Source organism: Bombus huntii, chromosome 8, assembly GCF_024542735.1.
Source record: "Bombus huntii isolate Logan2020A chromosome 8, iyBomHunt1.1, whole genome shotgun sequence".
Taxonomy (NCBI): Eukaryota; Metazoa; Arthropoda; class Insecta; order Hymenoptera; family Apidae; genus Bombus; species Bombus huntii.
The window spans coordinates 4333086-4354575 of record NC_066245.1 but is presented as its reverse complement, the minus strand read 5'-3'; the positions used below and the strand labels follow the sequence as shown (position 1 = coordinate 4354575).

General features: G+C 40.8%; 2 protein-coding genes across 6 annotated transcripts in view; both read left to right on the top strand.

Annotated features, from left to right (window-relative positions):
• The first annotated feature begins 738 nt into the window (after nt 1-738).
• Nucleotides 739-6562, top strand: LOC126868204 (major facilitator superfamily domain-containing protein 12-like). 4 transcript variants are annotated; one of them, XM_050623450.1, is made up of 7 exons: nt 739-1023; nt 3963-4277; nt 4558-4840; nt 4911-5025; nt 5415-5783; nt 5879-6132; nt 6237-6562. In XM_050623450.1, the coding sequence occupies exons 2-7, from the start codon at nt 4091-4093 to the stop codon at nt 6355-6357; spliced, it is 1329 nt and encodes a 442-aa protein (XP_050479407.1). In that variant the 5' UTR covers nt 739-1023; nt 3963-4090; the 3' UTR covers nt 6358-6562. The 4 variants fall into 4 exon arrangements, with proteins under 4 accessions (XP_050479407.1, XP_050479406.1, XP_050479410.1 ...); XM_050623449.1 differs by having other exon boundaries at nt 739-1675; XM_050623453.1 differs by lacking the exon at nt 739-1023 and adding an exon at nt 1685-1819.
• Nucleotides 6563-6699: 137 nt separating this feature from the next.
• Nucleotides 6700-21490, top strand: part of LOC126868181 (insulin-like peptide receptor) — a 115679-nt gene continuing 100888 nt past the window's right edge. For both annotated transcript variants that reach the window (XR_007690542.1, XM_050623386.1), the window contains exon 1: nt 6700-7705. The gene's annotated coding sequence lies outside the window, so the exon portion shown is untranslated. The remainder of the gene's footprint in view (nt 7706-21490) is intronic.

Below are 21490 nucleotides of genomic sequence, written 5' to 3'. Positions count from 1 at the left end.
ATCTTTTTAATGAAACTTAACGCACCGACGTCCACCCTATCTTGTGTATATATGTGTATATATATATATATATATATATATATATAGCTGCCCGATAAAGGGTCTCAAATTATAATTATCTACACATGTTGGAACAAACCACATAGAATAGCTCTTTATTTAGAACTGTGTCAATGATCTTCTATAACTTTTCAATTACCTGTGCTAGTTTAATATTTTATATATAATATTTCTAGTATATCTTGAAGTCCCTCTAGTTCAAACTATTGGCCACTGAACCTTAATTCTTTTAATAATGTGTGTATTCTTCGATACATACAGTACCATTCATAAGTTATGGAAACTTATACACTTAGTAAAATTAAAATGTTAATAAATAGTATACTTATAATAGATGTAAAATTGTTAGATTCATAACAAAAACGACCCTCGTCAAATTTCCATCTCATAGAAATTATGTAATATGAAGAGTATTTTGTTAAACAAAACGGAACGTATTGAATAGGAATGAAGGCAAACACGAACAAGTATCGTTTACGTTATGGGCCTTTTAATTATACAATTGTATTGATACTCATCGATGTATTATAAGGAAAATTAAATTGCGCTATATTTTGGAGATTTTATTAATAAAACTTATGTTTAAAATGATTATAAAGTATCCCGTGCGGACAAGAAGTATACATCTATTATTTAATTATTATATATATTCATAATACTTCGTGCCTCGCTAATGGATTTTCATTTATAATCTCGAGAGATATTTTTCGCTCGATAAGATAATAGCTATCGGAAGGTGGTAATGCGTTATTATAATCGTGTCGTCGATTAAACGATAATCTTCAGGCCGTGAAGCGGGAAACGGCGCACGTTTGAAAGTTCAGTCGCTCAGGTAGTCACGTCGTGGATAGTCGCGTGTTTCGCTCACGGCCGCGGATGGAATGCGTGTTTAAATGAACCGGCTCGTCAGCGCACGTACCGAAGATTAGCCCGTTCCGCTTCGTAGTTGCAACGACGAAGCACGTACGTTTCTTCCTCCAGATATAATTCTACGTGTAAATCTGCCAATCCGTGATCCTTTTAAGAATTCTTTCGAATTCCACACTCGCGAGTTAAAGTGTGTAGCGTTCGCTGAAAGTTTGATCGCACGTTCAGCGCGTTCTAAACGATCGATACGCGACAGGAAAAACGGAAGAGGCAAAATAATCGCGAAAAACAAATACGATCTCATCCGGTAGCAACGTAGAGCTGCCGAGGAATTCGATACGGTGACATGTAATCGTGAAACGTTTTGTGGACATTTTTACTACGATTCGTCAACGATTCCATGCTCCTCCACGGAGATATCCGTGTTTCTTGCGGCCGATCGACCGACTAACAAGCTTTCCACGCGTGTTTCTTCCAAGTGCATAGCCTTAAGCGGAAATTGTGACCACGAATTGATTCGCGGGTGAAAGGAAGGCCGATCAAAACCACTTCCTTAAAAATATTGGATCTCCGTGAAAAATAAGTTCTTTTGCGGTTTTTGTCGCGTTCAGACCTTGTTAATGACAGACTCTGCTTACACAGCGTTCGGATATTGCTGAGTTTCGATATTCATGCGCGTCTTGTGACTTCCGGCGTCGTCGCATTAAATAGATCAACAACGCTTGAATGGAAGTAGCAACAAGCAGATGTAAGTTTCAATTCGAAGATGGAAGTTTCTGTTGAAGGACGTTAACGTTGTAATAGTTATGTTCTTATAGTTTGAACGTTAGATAACGAAGCAGAACTTTTGAATTACAAACACAGACGCGTGTGGATAAGAATAGTTGCAATTGTAAATACGAAGTTGTATCGTAATATGTATTTATAACTAATTGGAAATCATTAAATACGTTCCTTTTTACTTCGAAGCTGGCAAGATGATTGTACGACACAATTATTGCGTTCCCATGGCATAAGTATAATCAAATTATCCCATTTCATCACCGCAGAAAGATGTAGGTAATTGTAGACAGCGTGTAACTTACACCGTTGAGTCATATATTGTATTAATATTCGATCCTATCGCCTTCCATTCTTTTTTACAATTGTAATCAATTACCATCATATACATTTGGGGCATTGAGAAAGAAAATGAAGTAAGCTACATTGTTTCTAGGTGTGAATTCATAGGATTAATTCAATCCGATAAGTTGTATTAGTTATATAAAAGTGACGGAATTTATCTTTTTTCCAAATCAGACCCAGACAACATAACGAAATTAGTAATTGTATTGAATATTCTGCGCTCGCATCTATTTTATATAACGAGCTGCTCAGTTTGTTGAGTGTATGTACATACGCTTCTCGCTAAAAAGATAGCCCAGGTGTGCTATCTTTAATTTCCCAATGACGCGTGTAAAGTTTTTCGTTTGTAACGTATAATATCAAAACATTATGAGCTCGGAATATGCGGTTCGTTGAAAATAATTAAAAATATTACGAGGTTTAGTGTGTAACAAAAAAAATTGTTTCATTTTAAGAACGAAATGATAGCACGCTCTGTTAATATGTTTAGAAATCTATCAACGAGTAAAGATTACAGTACAATATTATATAAATTCGTAAATATGGGACGCGGAAGAAAATTAGACGAGTCTGAAAAAAAGCAAATTCTTGAACTGAAGCAGCAACAGTTATCAGTAGGAAAAATATCGAAAGTAATAAGTCGAAAGAGGAAGTCGCAATACACAATTTTTTAATAAATGTTGAAGATTATGGCAAAAAAAGTAATGGTCGACCGTCATTGTTATCCGATCGTGATAAGACCAATTTTGCATGTAGTTTCTAACTCGCAGTTAACGCAAACAATTAACAAAGCAAATAATGGAAAAGTCTAGTGTTAGTGCCAGTGTTTCGAGCGTTCGTCGAGTTCTACTATCCTGTAAAAATATTAAGAGGCCAAAATCGAAAAAGAAACCTTCGTTAACAAGGAAACACAAAGTAGAACGTTTGCGCTGTGCAAAAGAAAGAGTGCATTGGAAAAAGAAATAGAAAAGGGTACTATTTTTTAGACGAAAAATCCTCATCCTTACTACGTACCCTCGATAGTCTTAAGGACCCATCATAAATCTCAGGAATTTGCTAGCTAAGGTCCTTCAGATCGGACAAACGTCTCTTTACTGAATCGTTTCTAAAGCTTATTGTTTACTACGGGAAGACACGGGAAAGTTGATTTTTCCTAAAATTCTAAGACTCTTTCTAGTCCACCAACCAATTTTATCCAATCAGAAACAGCGTCTATTGTCCTCACTTTCCTAAGCAAAATTGTCATCAACAAATCCGATGGTCCTTTGCGTTAGAACATCAATCACTAGCTTTCCTCCGACACAGCATCGTCACTTTACCTTACTTATTCTTCATCGTTAGAATAGTCAATATGTCATTGCCGGGTTTCTATCCTTAAATCAATCACTTACTTAACTTACACAGACGCATCAGTGTAATTATCTTCTTTACAAAGTTGTTGGAATAAACATTAATTTATATCTGTTAATTCAGTGTAACCTTAATTGAACCACCCCTATTATCGTAACAGAAATCAGGGGATCGATTGGTTCGTCGATTATGTAATCGTAACGGGAATTTACGACTCCCGTTGACGTGCTTTCTCTCGATCGCGTCTCTCCGCGAATGATCGAACAAACAATTGTTTTCTTATTGTACATGAGCTACCACTTCGTTCTTAAAATAAAGCAATTTTTTTTTGTTACACACTAAACCTTATAATATTTTTAATTATTTTCAACGAACCGCATATTCCGAGCTCATGATGTTTTGATATTATACGTTACAGACGAAAAACTTTACACGCGTCATTGAGAAATTAAAGATAGCACAGCTGAGCTATCTTCTTGGCGAGGAGTGTACATAAAGATTCAATTCGGGTATTTCATATTTGGAATGAAACGTTCGAACGAACATTATTTAATTTGCAGAGGGATACGTACGAAAAATGGAGAGCTCTTTGTGTGATTTCAACGAATTCACTTGAAGCGCGAACACACCGAAAGTTTCTTTGTCTTTGGAATCGTGTGAAGCTCGTCGATTTCGAATTTTTACGAAAATGGAAAACATGGAGGAGCGGTTTCCGTTGTTGGAGAGGAAACTAAGTACCTCGACGAAAATCGCTTATGCTTTCGGACACATTTTCAACGATCTTACTGCCGCCATGTGGTTCTCCTACACCCTTATCTATTTTCAAAGGGTGGCCCTGCTGGAACCGATCGTTGCTGGTGCTCTCTTACTTCTAGGTAAACGATTATTAAATTTTTAATTCAGAAAAACCATACGAAGAGCATGTTAAAAAAATTAAAGAGCTCATAACAGAAACGTCTCTCTAGTAATTATCTTTAACGCTTGTTTCACAAGTTTCAAGTTTTCTCAACAAAATCTTTAAAGATTTGAAAGAAAAGTCAGCGAAAAAAGTCACATCGACAAATTTGAGAAGCCAAAGTCGAAAATTGAAATCTAAAAGGTTTTATCGAAATAATCTTGTCCCGAACGTTACAGCAGATTTTCTTTATTTTCAAGGCCAAATCGTGGATGCCTTCATGACTCCCATCTTCGGAATACTCGTCGATCAGTACCTAAAGAAGAAGATTTGGCACATAATCGGCTCGGTGATGGTCACGCTGTCGTTTCCAGTGATCTTCGGCGGCTTTAGTAAACCGTCAAACACAAGTATCATGCTCGTCTACGTGCTCAGCATTGCTGTATTTCAAACTGGCTGGGCGGCCGTACAGATATCGCATTTGTCCATGATCCCAACGTTAACGAATTCACTGCTGGCACGAGCAGATTTAACTGCAATAAGGTAACTTTAACGTCGTCCTATGCAATCTTTTCTCGTTATTTATAGAGACTGTGTACGTTATGGGGTACAGGTATTCCGCTCAAGTTGGAGCAGCCGTTGCGGTGTTCGCCGTTACGTGGATTGTTCTACCCACGAACGAAGAAGCGATGGTGCGATTGGCTGAACAGGATAGTTATAAATTTAGAGTGAGTAGTTCGAATTAAACTTATCGAAAACTGTCTAAATTACGCGTATCTCGTCGACAGGAATATATTGGACGGAAATATATGTTCCGTGTTATCGTCGTACGCTCTTAATCGCCCTTCGAGCAAAAAATTTCTAATGGAGAGAGCAGGGCTAAAACCTTTCTCCGTCCTTTGTGTAATTTTCGAACGAATAGTTTCTATCGTTAGGCGATTTCTTAAGTTCGAGAAAAGTAGAAAAGAATCCCTACTCGCGCGTCTGGAAGCTGACCTTAATTTTACTGAACGTTTATATGTACAACGTAGTATAATAATTATAAATATAAATGGAATCTGTGCAGGAGATAATTTGAACGAGATACGAAAGTATTAACGAACATCTTCCTTTTCAGGATATCGTGTTGACTTTAACATCGATCGGTCTGGTGGCTACTACGCTCTTCCACGTATTTCTAAAAGGGAACCTCTTAGAGAATTCCTATTTGCACAAAGGAAATATAGAAGAAGCTAGAAGGTTATTCGATAATTCGCAAAACGATCGAAACTCCTGGGTCGGTACGTCAATTTTGTTAAGAGTGGCTATGTTGTACGTAGCCAGTAGACTCTTCATTACGTTGGCCACCGTGTATTTGCCACTATACATAGAGGAAACCGATGTTAATGGAAAACAGGCACTAGCTACCGTTCCCTTGGTCTCCTACGTATCTTCGTTTATCGCTGCTTTGTTATTAAAATATATTAATAAATCATGCGGGACAAAGGTGTGTATATTACACTAAAATGCACTTACTATTGCTACTATAGAATAATTAAGCAGCAAGTATCATTGTAAAGAGAATATTTTACTGTTATTCAGGTATGTTATTTATTGGGCACTTTAATTGGAATACTTTCTGCAGTAATTACGGAATATGGAGGAAGTTCAGCGGCAGTTATATACACTGTCGCAATTCTAATTGGAAGTGGAAGCTCGATTACAATGGTTACGGCCTTAAGTGTGACTGCAGAGATAATTGGTCCACGAACGGAACGAAGCGCTATTGTCTATTCGATCGTGACTTTCCTTGATAAAGTGGTTACAGGATTGGTTGTCATTTTTATTGAGAGATGGTGAGAGAATTGATATTTTTCAGACTGATTTTTTCCAAGTATCGGAATTAGGCATCGCAATCGTGTATCAAAAACATAAAACTATTTTATCGCACTCCTTTTAGGAGGTGCACGCAACCGGAGCTTTGTCCAAATTACAACAGAGACACCTTGGCCCTTGTTTGCGTTCTCTCCATGTCTTTGGGGCTGGTCACGCTATTTTCTGTTTCACGATGTTTAACTTAATGATGTTGATAAGAATTTCATAAGACAGCAAAGATCGTTTCTACTCCTGTGATCCTCATAAGTCTCATCTTATAACCAAAAGTCATTTCATTTTCATATTTGCCTACCTTCACGCAAAGAAACGTACTGCCAATGAAATTTTTGCGATAAAGCTGTATAACACGTTATTAAAAAAAAAAAATAAAAAAAAAAAGAAGTCCTTATACGTAATGCGAATCTGAAATCGACTTGAATTTTCCCGCTAATTATTTACTCGTGCGATAACGTATACATATGGAGTCGTCTTTATCGATACAGCTGCTATTTCTATAGATTCTCGTACAGATGTCGTCGCAAGGGTGCGGCATGCCCTTGGAAATTTCCAACAAAACGGACCGGCGTGGTGGCAACGCGAGGGTACGATGACCTGCTTGATTTACGCGTTACGTGGCGAATCGTGGTTGCGTTATAGAACGTAAGGCGAGATCCGTTGAATTCTGTTTGGCCGTTATGCCTCGTCGGAGCATATAGCACGGTTATGGTATGGACCCAACGATAGAGTTTGAGCAAGGTTCGGGAAAGGGGAGGGGGACAGAGACGAACAAGCGAACTAATCTCAGGAAGAGAGACGGAGAGGTCGAGGAAAACGAGAACGAGCGAAAGTTGGAGCGAGAGGGAGATAGCGTGCGCGCGAGCTGTCTCTCTGTAGAAAGAAAGAGAGAGATAGGAAACGAAAGAGGGACCGAGAGAGGAAGGTAGAGCGAGAGAGGGAGGTTCGCAGTGGAACAGCGGCGCCTTGGTGGACCACGAGGCAACGACAAACGGCGCATACATCGCCTCGTGCGAACATGGCCCGGAAGGTGCGCGCGAGGCTACTGCGCAGAGTCTTGTTTTGCTCGGCGGGACGAGGGGAATACGGAGGCGGACGCGCGTTCACGGGGCATGGCGTGGTGCGCGTTCTAGTAAACAACTTGTGTGCGACTCATGCGGGGAATCTGCGTCCCGAGTAATCGTGATTTTTCTGGTGAACAAACGCGATACGCCGGCTCAGAATGAATAGCACCGCACGCGGATAGATCGTTCGCCGTGTGTCTCGCGAAACACGGTCGCGTACGTGGTATTTTAGTGCGGTTTAACCAAGTTCGTCGGTCTCTCTGAGAACTCGACCGCGGACAACCTCGTGTGTTCCTCTCTCTCTGTGCGTATGTGTTTACGTGTGTAGTGACTGATACGCGTGTTTACATAGAACAAGTGTTCCCGGTGTTGACCGATATCCAGTGTCATCAATCGACTTTCGATCAGTCTACGAAGTCGAAGACGTTTCTCGCCGGCGAGCATCCAGGATTCACCTTTGTTCCACGTTGACACGGTAAGTGAATTTCATGGTATTTTCTTTCATAAAACGCATGGCCACACGAGTCGTTGGATTTCGGTCACGGCGTCGTCGTATTTATCCAAGAACGCGGCCTACGTTGTATTTTACGAGCAGCACAGAATCGGGCTAAATAGCGAATTCGGAAGACGCGTGTTCCTTATCGTCTACCGCCAATGCCTTTTGTGTTCAATGGAAGCTCGGTATTCGAGTCCTCGTTTCACCAGGACTCTTTCCTCCTGCACGAATGCGCGCCATATACACAGGACAGTCGAATCGAGCATTCACTTTGAACGCCGCTTTCGATTCTCATTGATCGTCTGTTTAGTAGTCGCTGTCAGTGGTCTGGTCACTCTAGTCGGTTGGACTCGCGGCGCGCGTTCCACCGTTTCTCCCGTCTAACGCGGTAAATAAACGAACGCATAAACGAAAGCATCGGAGGCGTAGCGAACGGACGCTAGTAAACGCTTACGAATAAAGATGTAAAAGGAAGTGCGCGATCGTTTACCTCGGATGTTGCATGACATACCATCGATTATAGATATATCGTTCGTCTGTCGAGTTTCCTCTAAGGCTGGATAAAGATCGATTCGGCCAAGCGCGCTGAACGAATCGGATGGTTTCGCGTTCGAGTGTGTCCAAACGATATCAATGGTCTGTGTGATACTGGCGTCGACAAATGTGAAAATCGTGCGCATATGTACTTGCAGCGTGTTGTCTTCGTGGGGTGAGTAGGGGAATCAGGGTGTAAAAATGGCTCGGCGAGAGGAACAGGGGGAGAATAAGATAGACAGAGAGAAACAGAAGAAATGGAGTCTAGCCAAGGGAGCGAGAAGGAAGGAAATAAAACAGTGGCGCACGAGAGTTGGTCGGAGAGATCGGGAGCGGTGTGAAACACGCGATCGGAGCCGATGTTGATCGCCCTCCTGCTAGTTCCTCTGTAAAAGGTCCTCGGAACGTCAATAGGCAGAGTAGCGCGGCTATATCGCGTTCTACGTTATTTCTCTCTTTAGTCACTGACCTCGCGGCTGCTCGGCCAACCTCGTTTCGTCGCCACTCTCGCCTCCTTGTTTACCGCTCTCGACCGATTCCAACTCGACCTCCACTCGGAAGCTTCCTCTCAGCTTCTGCCCGTTTCTCCTTCTGCCTACCGTGTCTCTAAAAAAATTCAAGTGTTTGCACCAATAAGAAGCCAGGTCTAATATTTCAGTCGTTCAGAGGCAATCATTGATCAACACCATAATTCGGATAATATTTATATTTATGAATAACCGAAGAAATGGAACCTAAACGAAGATTTCTTTCATCTACCGAATATCGTAATGGATATTTTACTTTCGGTGTTTTATACATGTGTTATGTTGTATTCCGTGTATTTTTGTATCTTCGATTTTGCCGTAAGTGCGTCAATATCCACGCTAGAGGAATTTATTATTGAAATTAAACTCTCACAGGGAAAGATGGTGACAAATTCGTATTCGATAATTTTTTGATTTTAATGTCGGCTAGATATTGAAAGGAGAAAGGTACAGCTTCTATGTTTAGAAGTGCAAACGTTTGTTACTACGAATATTCGAGAACTATAAATTATAGCACGTTCGAGGAAGTTATTCGATTTGAGTGAACTTTTGTTGCTTCTGCTTTATTGGAACAGCTTCTTCAATTGCTCTTTTTCAACGATTCTTTCTAAACTTCCTTCCCTCTTCACGATTTCACGTATCTCTACATATCTATAACAAGTTTAACAGGAACAACATGTTTATTTGGAAATAGAGATTAGGCGAGTGAGTCAGTTTAGAGTTTGTCGAATAAATAAATAACACCAATATCAAATAGCTATGAAAATGACGCGAATTTCCGAACCTATTCCCTGTTTTCGTTGGTTGTTTACACTCTCGTTAAACTGATTTAGATTCACTGCGACAAAATGCAGCTTCTACGAGCTCGAATGGTAAACGAAACGACGAGTGTGTCTGACGGTCGAGGACATCTACAGAGACGATGATGTTGTTTTCGCCGTAGATTTGGATAAACGTTTGAAACGTCCTAAATCCTAGTGCAAGATCAGTCGCTGAGAGAACATTATATTTGAAATCGTGGATTATTTGTATAAAGCTACATAAAATAACCGCGTCCTATCATAAATCGTTCTTCGCTTCTTCCAGGGAAACAATTTATGTAGTTACAAAGACTCGATTCTCGGAGTGTTTCGAGATTGGCTCGGCGACAAAGAGCAACGAGTTCTTTTACGCACGACCGACAACACCCTGAAAAAGCGACGAAGATCGAGACAACTTCGTTCGAAGACGACAAAGATGACGATGTTTACATCTGGACGGCCTTGGTTGTACCGGGTTATTGTAATCGAATATACAGGCTTCTCGATGCTCTGATACATACTTACTTACTTACACACCATGGCGCGAGAAAATATTCCTCCTGTGAAACGATTTATGCGTTACTTAGTTCCCAGAATCATTCGTTCTCTGACATTTCAGAAAAGGATATGGATTTCTCGAAACTATTTCTCGAATATCTTTCTTTCTTTCTTTTTTTTTTCCTCTCTCGATTTCAATGATTTCCATCGAATTAATATTAGCCGATAATATATTACCAAATTAATATTACATAATGGAAGGAATTTCCTACGTTTATAAGCAGAAGTTATCTACATTTTTGTAAAAATTATGATTGTCAAACTGCCAATGTGGAATACGTTTCACTGTTTACTAAAACCGGACGTATCAGTCGCAGAAATATATACTGCTAGTAACGAATCAAATAGTTTAAGTGCTCGATATTACAATGACTTTCAAAATTGTCGCAGTACCCTTTCAAATTGAATAATTTGTTTAAAATTGGGCTTTTTTTTTGACAAGCTAGTAGAATTCGTTTGTTATATGATATATCAAAAGAGAGAGAAAAAAAAGAAAAATGTTTTGAAAAGATTGAAATTGGTCGGAATCGAGAAGAAAGAATTAAAGGTCAGATTTTTTACCTTTTTTAATCTACGCTTGTAACGAAAATATAAATAACACATTTTCAACATTTATATCAGTTATATGTATATATGCTGTGAATTTCACTGAGATAGGCGGATGCGGAAACAAGCGATAGCCATCGAAAGATGTAGATTTTAGACCGAAGGTTGTGAAAAGTGTGTTTTATATCATTTTTTTTTACCGTTTGTAGCTCCTGCTAAGGTTAATGGATTTCGATGAAATTTTTACCACGTACACGCGTAACCGATATAAACCTTCGAACTGTGTTGTTTAAATTTTCCTTACAAACGCAGATAAAAGGCTGAGAAAAGCGATCATTATTTTTCCCGCCATTCCGATCAATCGCAATGTTTTTAAAATTTGCTTTAAATCTGCATCTAGTGAATTAATGCTGCTAGTTTCTCGAAAAATTCAAAGTCATTTGGTTCAATTTAAAAATGTCGGTTTCAAAAGTCACTGTAATAAAATTAACGTTTTCCTTGTCTGTTTCTGTAGCGTCTATCGATTACTTCGATCAATTTTAATATTTCTTACTTCGTTTCATGCATGGTATGAACCATCTTCCAACACACATTCAGATACTCTGCATACTCCTTGGTGTTCCCCATACGAATAATTTGTATTCATAAAATATATTCGTTTGTACATTGCGATAAAATTTATGCACTATCACTATCAGATGAATCAGAGTACACGCAAGAAGTTGTTCATAATCGAATTTGGCAAATTACAAGTAAATTAGTCAGCTGGAACTAATGTGTCATTGAATCGAGCGAATTGCATCTTTCTTATCCTCGGAAGAACGAAATTTTCGCTCTTTTCACAGCAACAAAATGAACCGTGCTCGGAAAACAGAATTTTTATTGTCGTTCGTGGCGTGTACGTACGTGGCTCAATCGGTTGCGTAACAACGTATTCGCGTACGCGTCGCAAACAAAATTTTTATTGCGTTCGTCGCTACCACCTCGCTTTTAACATTCTGCGTCGCAGTGCCGACTGTGACTCTATTTTCTCGGGCTTGCGTAAGAAAACGTAAACCCAAGCGCGGCCACGCTCGATTCGCTGTCGTAAATAACGATCCTCCAATGTTTCTGGCCGCTTCGACACCGCAAAAGCCGTTGACGTCACGATGTGACCGTCAACGACGCTCTATTCGCGTCGCGACGTCCCTCTATTCGGTAAAAATCGGACTTCCAGCCTATAGGTCCAGCGAGACCCGTAAAGTCTTGCCGTGTACGAACGTACTATGTCAGTGCATGTGTAAAATGTCGTTTGTTCGATGTTTCGATTTATTAATTATCAATTATCATGATCGCATTAAAAGCAAGAAAAAGAAAATTACTATAAATCATGTTATGTCGAGCGTTAAGGAGATTGCGTTTACGCAAGTGTTATAAAGCAAGGAGCTGTGATTTGTCTTAAATTATTTACGCAATGTATAACGTTCATTGATTGTTTCTACTTTAATAGATTATATCTGCTTTAATAGTTTGTTTTATTCATCGATATTTGTAAATTCAAACTACCTTTCCTTATCTGTCGAGAATGTCTAAATAAACATGAACGTAAATGAACTGTCTCTACGTTGACATGCTCGGGTTAACTGAGTTATATTAATAATGAATGCGAGGAAAAAAGGTGGGATTACAAATTATACAGTGGATAGTTAACGTATAGTATAAATCATCGCATAATGATGTATATTACCGCGATCCTGGTACAACATAGAACGTCGTCTTAACGCGTAGGCACCAAATCATAAATATTAGAGTTGTCCATAACTGCTTTCTTGTAGGAGAACGAAAAAAAAAACCTCTGGCATTTTTAATTTCTCTTCGGTAAATTAACATTTTTTTTTTTTTTACAAAATATCCATCACTCTAACTAAATCTGTAATTACAGAATTAATTAATTAAAATACGAAGTTCGTTTGATTACAAGCCAGAACATAGATCGTTTAATATCAATTAATATCAAATTGATATGAATATTCCACCATGCTGTAATACATACTAGTTTCTGATTACACAAATGCGTTTTAATTAAAAAGTCGACCAATTTCACAAAGATCATTTTCGTCGCCAACTCTTTAATTATATATTTCGAAATACGTACTTCGTTAAAATTTGCTTTTTATTATATCGACAGATACGGGTCACAGGTTATTTAAACATTATGTAAAAGGGGATCACGTTACGAAAAAAGAAAAGGAAAGAAAAATTGGTGAACACTGCGCTAGAATCTGTCGGACGTGCCCAGTCTATCTTTTTCGTAACAATCTCAACTGGCGTTTCCGCTCTCGGGGATCACTGTCAACGCGCAATTATCCGTATTCTTATCGCGAACACGCGCCTTCTCTACAGTCTAGCTTTGTCACTATTTTACACGTGCTGCTCGCGTACCAACGCCAGAGTTGCGTGCCAGTGAATCTTTATGAATAGTAGTTGGTCATTCAATTGCAAACCCAGAAAAACCGGCGAATACTATAAAGTTTATTTACTAAAGAATTTTAAACAGTCAGCCTACGAGTCCACGTGTCTTTAGTCGGTGTGAGTGTTCTATGGACGAAGGTCGTGTTGTAGCAATCGCAAACATTATCGCACAAGTATTCGATTTCGAGGATAGTTGCTTGATGCGCGTTTTAATCCCACGGGAGCAGCTGATGACAGCAATTCCTGGCTTTCATACAACTTTGTATATATCGTAGTATTTAAATCGTTTTGTTATTTCCAAGTTCGCGCTACTTTTTGAAAGACGATCAGTCGGATGTTGCCTCCTTCGCTAAACAGAGATCAGTGGACTGCGGATGTTTGTGCAAGTTCATGTTTTTATCAACACGGTTAAAAAGATAAAACCTAAAACCTAGAGACGTGTTCTATCATTTCTGTCCTATGTATTTTTGGGTTCTATAAATTTCCCGTAAAATTAATAAACAAACATCTGCAGTTTACACATCATACATTGTAAAAATAATCATCTATAATAAGATACGTTCAAACCGAAATTGATATCTCTCGAAAGCTTCATATGGTAGACATTTTCGATATTACATTTGAACTTAAGACGAACGACGTGTGCCATTTGCAAAGTGGCGTTATCGATTCAAATAATACAACTGTGCAATAACCGAAGATCGCGTAAAATCCTCGTAACCTAGTGTCGAGCATACTTTGACCAAGTTCTTCAACGATTCCCTTCTTCGGCTTGCATTTTAAAAGATTATCATTGAAAAATCCAGACACAGTCTCTCACTTCCGCCGTTACGTCCGGCATCACCTTCGACGGTGTGAATTGATCGGCACTAATTAACTCAATGGCGTGTTGGCTGAGAACAACCAGCTGCCCCCACCCTGTTGTCCCCATTACCGTGTGTACAAGGGGCGTTAATTAGCGCCACGTTGAATACGTGAACCGAGTATCAGTTCGTACGATTGTTTCTCCCCTTGCGGAGGGTCGTCCCAGGAGTTTTCACTCGATACGCCATAAGGCGTCCTTCGATCCCCTTCGTTTACTCGATCGCAGTTCGAGGCATGGCAATCGAGAAAGTCGAACCAAACCACGTTCGTACGTTCATTCTATCGTCGTATGCTTTTTGTAGAATGATACGTTGATTTTAATTCCTATTTAGAAGTACTAAAATACCAAACAGAGAGTAGGATAATCTTTGGAAGCGATTAGGAAGTTATCGGAACTATCAAGAATTACAGGTTTCGTTGGAAATCTTTCGTACGTAAAGATAGACCGAGATTATAAAAAAATAATTATTGGCACACGATATACATATCTATTTATCTATTTGTGCATTATTTTAATTATCCATTACTCCTATCTTAATATTCCCTCTCTACGTACATACATATTCTGGTTAATTCTGGATATGAAAGTAACATTTGAAGCTAATAGTCGGTCGCTATAGCACGAAAATAGATAAATATCGATATCGATACGCATGATTTCTCGCTTCGAAATTCTACGTTAAACAATCTCTGAAAACATTAGAATTTTATCGTTTCGCGAAACTACAATAATCAAGATATAAGAAGCCGAGAATCGTAGCACGTTTGATTCATCGTGTTTCTTATATAACTCTTGCAAAAGGTTTCTTCAAATTTCTGTATCGTTACTCCAGCAGAATACGAAATCACAATCAGTCGATCGTTTCCTGGATAATTTAACCCAATTAGCACTCTACGAAACCAGGAAGTGTCTCGACATTTATGAAAGAAGGTATATTAGAAGGCTCTCAGCTGGTGGTCACGTATCGATGAAAACTGTAGGGATTCTGAATTCGAGACGCGTGATACGTACGGTTGTCGAAGAAGGGAGGGTCGCAACTAACAAAGGGTGGGTGGGAGGATAATGAGGAAAGAGGAGACGGAGGGTAAGAGCTAACAAACTGGTAAGGAAGAAAAAGAAGACAAAGAGAAGATGATGAAGCACGGAGAAGAAAGGCGAAGAAAGGAAGAGGGAATGGGTGCCCTTCCATGAATGCCGTTGCTCGACCACGTTAAGTATGCAAACTGTGACTATGTAAAGACGGTGCGCGGGAGCGTGAACCCGACGACGGTGGTGCTGGTTCCACCTTCCACGAACCACATTTCATTCGACCGTGCGTATAGTCTGCGCTCGATGGGAACACATCGCATTCCACGCGTGTACTCGCGTTGTCCCAAAAGCGTTCACACGGCCAGACACACAAGGGCACCCACGTTCTTCTCTCGCTTGTATACAACGCAGAGCCGTACATACTTGACACCGCCTTTTCCTTCTTCGACACCTCTTTTTTTTCACTTGTTGCGACTTCATGGCGTTAACGCGCCTATACTCTTCGGGGTTCTTCGCATATGTACAATGAGACCATACAACGGAAGTATCGTCGTTGTTACATACCGAGGAAGCTTTTTCCCTGAATTTCAGCGGTAAAAACGTTCGAATAGCTTCGGTTAATCGGCCCATATCTCGTTGGCCTAAAAACCCGTCTCGACCTATTTCCCCCGTTCCATCGAGCGTACACGTTATAGCGTTCGACGTTCGTGCCCCATTCGACGGGTGTTCGCTGGCTATTCCGCGACCAAACGTTCTCTTGGCGTGAATGGATAATTATTCGATCGAGCGAAGATCACTGTGAAATTAATCGAGTGCGAAACCGAGGCTATCGGGTTGCAGTATCATCAGAGGGAAAAAGAGAGACGAATATAAAGGTGGGTAAAGATAGAGACGGAGACTACCTAAAACTACGTCGTCCCGACGATGTAGCCATACTTACCTTTCTCCCGTGACGTTTCATCGACGTCGTCGCTTCTCTGTTTACGCGCGAACAGGGCCTCGACGGGTTACGCTACTTACACACAGGCTCGTCTCTTCAGCCTTGGCACATATAACCGACCGCCGACCGTGTTGGCGCGCGCGTGTACACGACCTATTGCCGTGTTCATACGTGCACGTGTATGATGTAGCCCGTGTGTGTCCTGATACGTAGGTGTACGCGTGTGCGTACGTATATGTGAAAAAATATAGAAGGGGAAGCCGAAGGGCGACGAATCGAGACAAATTCGGGCGAAGGGCATCGTCCGCGTGCGGAGTCCCGCGGCGTGGCGCGTCTTTTTTTCTTGCCCCTTCCAGCTCCGGTCCGCCACCTTCCGTCCGTATACCCCGTAAATTACGCAACGCGCAGAAGCGGCCGTTTGATTATTCGTCGCCGAATCGGCGCGCGGAATGTAGGCCGGCCGTTCTCTCCCAGCGCGCGTATACCGTACGCTGGCCATGGATTTTCGAGGAAATTATCGCCTGGGCCAGAGCACACGGTTAGAACTCTTGACCGAAACTCTCGAGTCTGGAAATTGCAAAATACCAAGCGGATCTCCAGGGTCGGAGAAATCCGAATTCCACGAACGATCGTGAGCTAAGAGGAAAAAGCCTTGGACGCGACACGGATACACCGAAGTGAGAGATAAGTTTCTTTTTCCTCGTTCGAAGTGTAGCGATCGAACGTTCGGACTCGATGAAACGGACCGAAAGCGAGAGTGTCGTCGTCGAAGGCACGCGTTCGCCGTATATATACGTAGTAGCATGCATCTGTCGTCTATTATTGCGCAGCAAAGTGCGCTCGAGTTAACGCGAGTCCACTCGATTTGGCCGAGGCGATGATCGTACGCCTTCTAGACGGGGTGAGATAGAAAAAGAAGGATATAGCACGAGTAACGCGTGCTAGTCGCGCTTACATATGTACGCGGTGACGATGCGTACGACGTACAAACCCGTTCATAAATTAGGACACTCACAGAAAATGAGGTTATTCTCATCGTTGTCGAACGATTAGAAAACTGTCCAAGTATTTTACATAATTTTGCTTTTACATAATTCAACGAGTATTAATTATTGAAATTTTACGATTCACAGGCTGCAAATTATGAGTATCAGTAATAATTGCCTTTACGTAACATTAACGAGTTTAGTAGGAAGGCAAATGGAATTTTAAAAGTATATTTTACAAGTTACAGATCGGATATTTATCTTATTTCATTTAAAATTGTATACACACATACACACACACACACATAAAAGGGAAGTTTATACTCTGCATACATTTGTAGCTTGTTAATTCACTGATGTTATTAATTGGTAAGTTATGACCATAACTTAGGAAATACTATAATCTCTACATCACTGTTATTCTTTTAAATAATATTAACAAATTTCGCTTATTACACAATGGGTATATAAGATCACATCCTTGATGAATATGAAATTGTAATCGATTAACCAACACGAGAATGTATATGGCATACAGCGTTACAGGACGTACCGAGCATCCGGCGTTTCTTCGCACGCTCGCTGCGTCGTGTTCTCGCGTTCACAAACGGTAGACTCGTGTTGGTTCCACCCACGTCGCGCTTAGAACCGTACGATAGAAATCTAGATCAGCCGTGGAAAACATCAGACGTTCTACATTTTCTCGAGGCACGCGTGTTTATCGTTCGTGCGATCGTCCAACGCCGGAACAAAACGCGACTTTTCTTCACCTTTTCTTTACTTTCCTTTTTTATACTTTACCCTTTCGTTCGATAACCATGAATCGCTGTCCATTCTTCGCGAAACAATTAACCTGTTCGTTCTGCTCGTAGTTATCGATTATCGATGCCTCGACGGCGTATGACGTTTCCTCCGTTATTAATATCGTCCGACGGAAAAGAGGATCGCTAGAGACAGAGAGGAACAGAGAAACGGGATGCTACGACGAGTAGGAAATCGGTAAGCACGAGAATAGTGCACGAGATATATAATTTTACCGAGCAAACTCTGTATCGGCGTTTCCGAGACGAAATGGCACCGTTATTTCACTTGGGACTATTTCTGTCGCGAATATGAACCAGAAGGGACCGCGGCATCTTCGGGGAATCGTTGATGCATCGAGACGCGCGAAATAGTTCGCAAAGTTTTTAGTTTACCGTTGAAATACGTCGATACATAGCGAGAATCGAAGCGCAGTTCGTCGAGGACAGGGTCATTTTTGTGAATCCAATGGGGCGGGTGGAACAGAAAGGAAAGTCAATCACTAAGAGAGAATCATGGGAAATGTCAAAGTTATTCTTGTACTCCTTGTTAGAAAAGTAGAGAAAAGTAATAAACACTGTTTTCCAAATTCATCTTAGAATTCACCATTATTTGTATCGTCATGTTGTCTGATGAATGCATTTATGGAGCACGTCATCGCTTCTTAAGAATTGGATGTCAATTTAATTCAATTCAATTTAATTCAATTTATTAATTAAACGGGAGAAAAACACTTCTAAAAAAAGGTGATATACGATAGGAGAAAGAGAGCTAGTGCTCCGTCCGGGTTAGCTGAAGCTTTTCGTAGCCTTTCTTTCCGAGGTTGCTGGTTGAGGTGGAAAAATGTTGATATTACTGCACAAAGCGTTGCCGAGTTGACATATAAGGGCAATAGTATTTATACGGCTAAATATAAATTAATCGTGTAGTTACCCAATAAAATGAAGCTCGATTACTTTAAAATTGCGTATGATTCACCCTGTGTATTTTATATATTCCTTATATATTTATATATCTCCCTTTTATTTCTTTTTTTTTTTTTGTTTTTCCGTTTCGTATGTCAATCGGTTATATCGAGAAGTTTATTCCGCGAATGAATAAATAAATATATCTCTTACAAGAATCGTTTAAATTTCAAAAAACTGAGTTGAAATATAACAGTATCGAATTAAATGCGATTGCGAAACGTCGTTGGTCGCCAGTAGCAACTCTCTCCTCGTCACCCGGAGTAACGAGAACTGGAACGTTTCGGTATCGATCGCGAAGACGATCGCGAACGAACATAGCGATAATCGTTAGCCCAGCATCTGTTCCAGATCCCTGTTTGCAAAGACGTATGGAAAGGAAGGCTAAATGGCCGAGCAACGACACGTAGGTCGCATTCTTCTCTTCTAGCAAACGAGTTAGCCAGAAGCGCGAAGTTGATACTTACTCTTGCTGGCTGGGACTTTGTAGCGTCACAGTAATCTGGGACGCCCGGAGTCTCGATTTGTCTCGTGTAACACCGACCCGCGATATGAAACATCACGACCCGTCAAGCTGCTCTCGAGAAGAATGTCGCGCGCTCCAGAGATAATTAACGCCCGCTCAAATGAAATCGATAAACGGCCAACTTACATACAGTGGCTTTTATTAACACGTTGATTGCCACGATGATTGTGGAGCACCGTTGTTACCGTTAAGATAAAATAAATGTCATCGATTAAACGACTTCGAAGAACGTAAAGCAACTAGTACTAACAATGTAAGATAAAAAATGCGCTCGTTCAACGGTAGAAAAATTAGATATTATAATGTGTTACATCGCAACATTCCAATGTAGGTATCGCGATCGCTAGTGCAAAACAAAATTCGCTTGGCAGTCAACTCGTGAAGGACCAATGACGAATGAACCCGACGTTTCGTTTGTTATTTCTATTAGTGAATTTATATTTATTTCACTTTATGATTGTCGAAGGAACTTTCCACGAACATACTTGATAGAAAGCGAGGATAGTAGATAATAGGGGTGGAGCAATAATAAATAGAAGTCATTTAAATATCAGTTAGTTTTAAATGTCAACTCACAAACGAACGTCTGCCACCTAACATTATTCAAGATGTTTCTGCATTAAAGTGCCTAATTCTCAGATCGATAAGATAATCTCCAGGATGTATACGAGTATCCTAGCACCTTTTTTAATCCGAAGTAAGTCTTTGTATACATGGTGTATTCAAAATATTCGAAATTATCTAGGTTATTCATTGGCTCGCGATTATACAAGGGGAAACTCCCAGTCATCCGTCAGATGCGAAATAAATCGATCCGTAGAATCAGGATACGGGATATCGGGAACACGTATCTCGTGGCATGGGCGGAAATCGTAACACGGGGGGGGGGGGGGGGGTACGCAGGTTCTCTTACGCGGCTTCGAGGGGAACCCGAACGGAGGACACGAGGAGAAACAACGCGACGTAATAAGCGTTCGTGGTTTGCTCTGCTATGGGCATGGGGAACGGACTCCCAGAGAGGATCACGAGTATTCCGAGGGAAAAGGAAAAGAGCGAAAGAGAGAGGTAGAGAGGTTGAGAGAGAAGCGCAACAAAGCGAAGGAAGAGGTAGGGAAAAAAGCACCGACAATAGTCCAACGGCCATGGGTAAAACGATCAAAACAAATGTCTCACTAGTATATAACAACCACATTCCACTGCTGCCTCACGCCATATTTGAATCCTCCTCGCTACCCCCTCCACCCCCTACGGTCTGTTTGTCTGCCCCCTTCTCTGGTACCGTCTCGTTTCCTCTTCGTTCCCGAACGATCCTACACGCGTTCGTCTTCTTTGCTCATCTCCCTCTTCGGGACCGGGCTGTTCTCGGCTCCGTCTTTTTCCTTTTCCTCTCTCGTCTCTCTCTCTCCCTTTCTCTCTCTCTCTCTCTCTCTCTCGTTTTCTCTCTTCCATTCTCTCCACAGCATCTCTCTTTCTCCTCCTTTTTGCCGTTCTACATTACCTCTGCGTCTCGTTTTCCTTCTGTTTCCTCCTTGGTAGCCAACGTAGAGAAGGGGAAGGAGAGACCACCGCGACCGCGTTCCACGCTCTCTCACTCTCCTCGCTGTCCTTTGGGCGTGGGTAAATACTTAAACGAGCGCCCCAAGTGTCTACCTATCATCGCTAATAAACCTACGCGTTATTGCCCTCGTGGTTCATTTTCCTCTCGTTCTCTCCGCTCTTCGTTCTTATTCCTTCGTATGAAGCCCCTTACGCGGGTTGTTACTCTTCTCCTTCCTTGACTTTGACTTTCAGTTGCCTCCAATTTCTCGAAATAAACGACGCGAAACTCGCGCCGGTATAAATCACCGGCAAACGAGTGGGAAGGATGTTTCTTTCGAAATCGTATCTCGTTTGTAGGTTTATGATCGCTGCAGAGGCCAATTAAAGTGACGTCTTCATTCAGCCTTAATTACCAACTTCTCCGGCCAAGCTGAAACGACTAGCTTGTCGTAAGATTATCGCTTTTCGTTCATATAGCTTTACCTATCATTATCAAAGAAGGAGTTGGTACAATTTTACGTATGTTTTTAAAACTAGAATTTCCTATGAGTGTCAGTCGCGCATTATACAGAGGTAAGAAAAAGTTGCTTAGAAGGAATGTCGAGTCTGATCGTTTGTTTCCGATAAATTCATTTCGTTCAAAATTCTGTACAAATTATGTTTAATTATATATAAATTTCAATATATGTATATATTA

Coding starts and splice junctions, on each gene's coding strand:
- LOC126868204 (XM_050623450.1), top strand. CDS start 4,091: ATGGAAAACATGGAGGAGCGGTTTCCGTTGTTGGAGAGGAAACTAAGT. Junction 5,026..5,414: donor AGGATAGTTATAAATTTAGA/GTGAGTAGTTCG, acceptor CTTCCTTTTCAG/GATATCGTGTTGACTTTAAC. Junction 6,133..6,236: donor GTCATTTTTATTGAGAGATG/GTGAGAGAATTG, acceptor CACTCCTTTTAG/GAGGTGCACGCAACCGGAGC.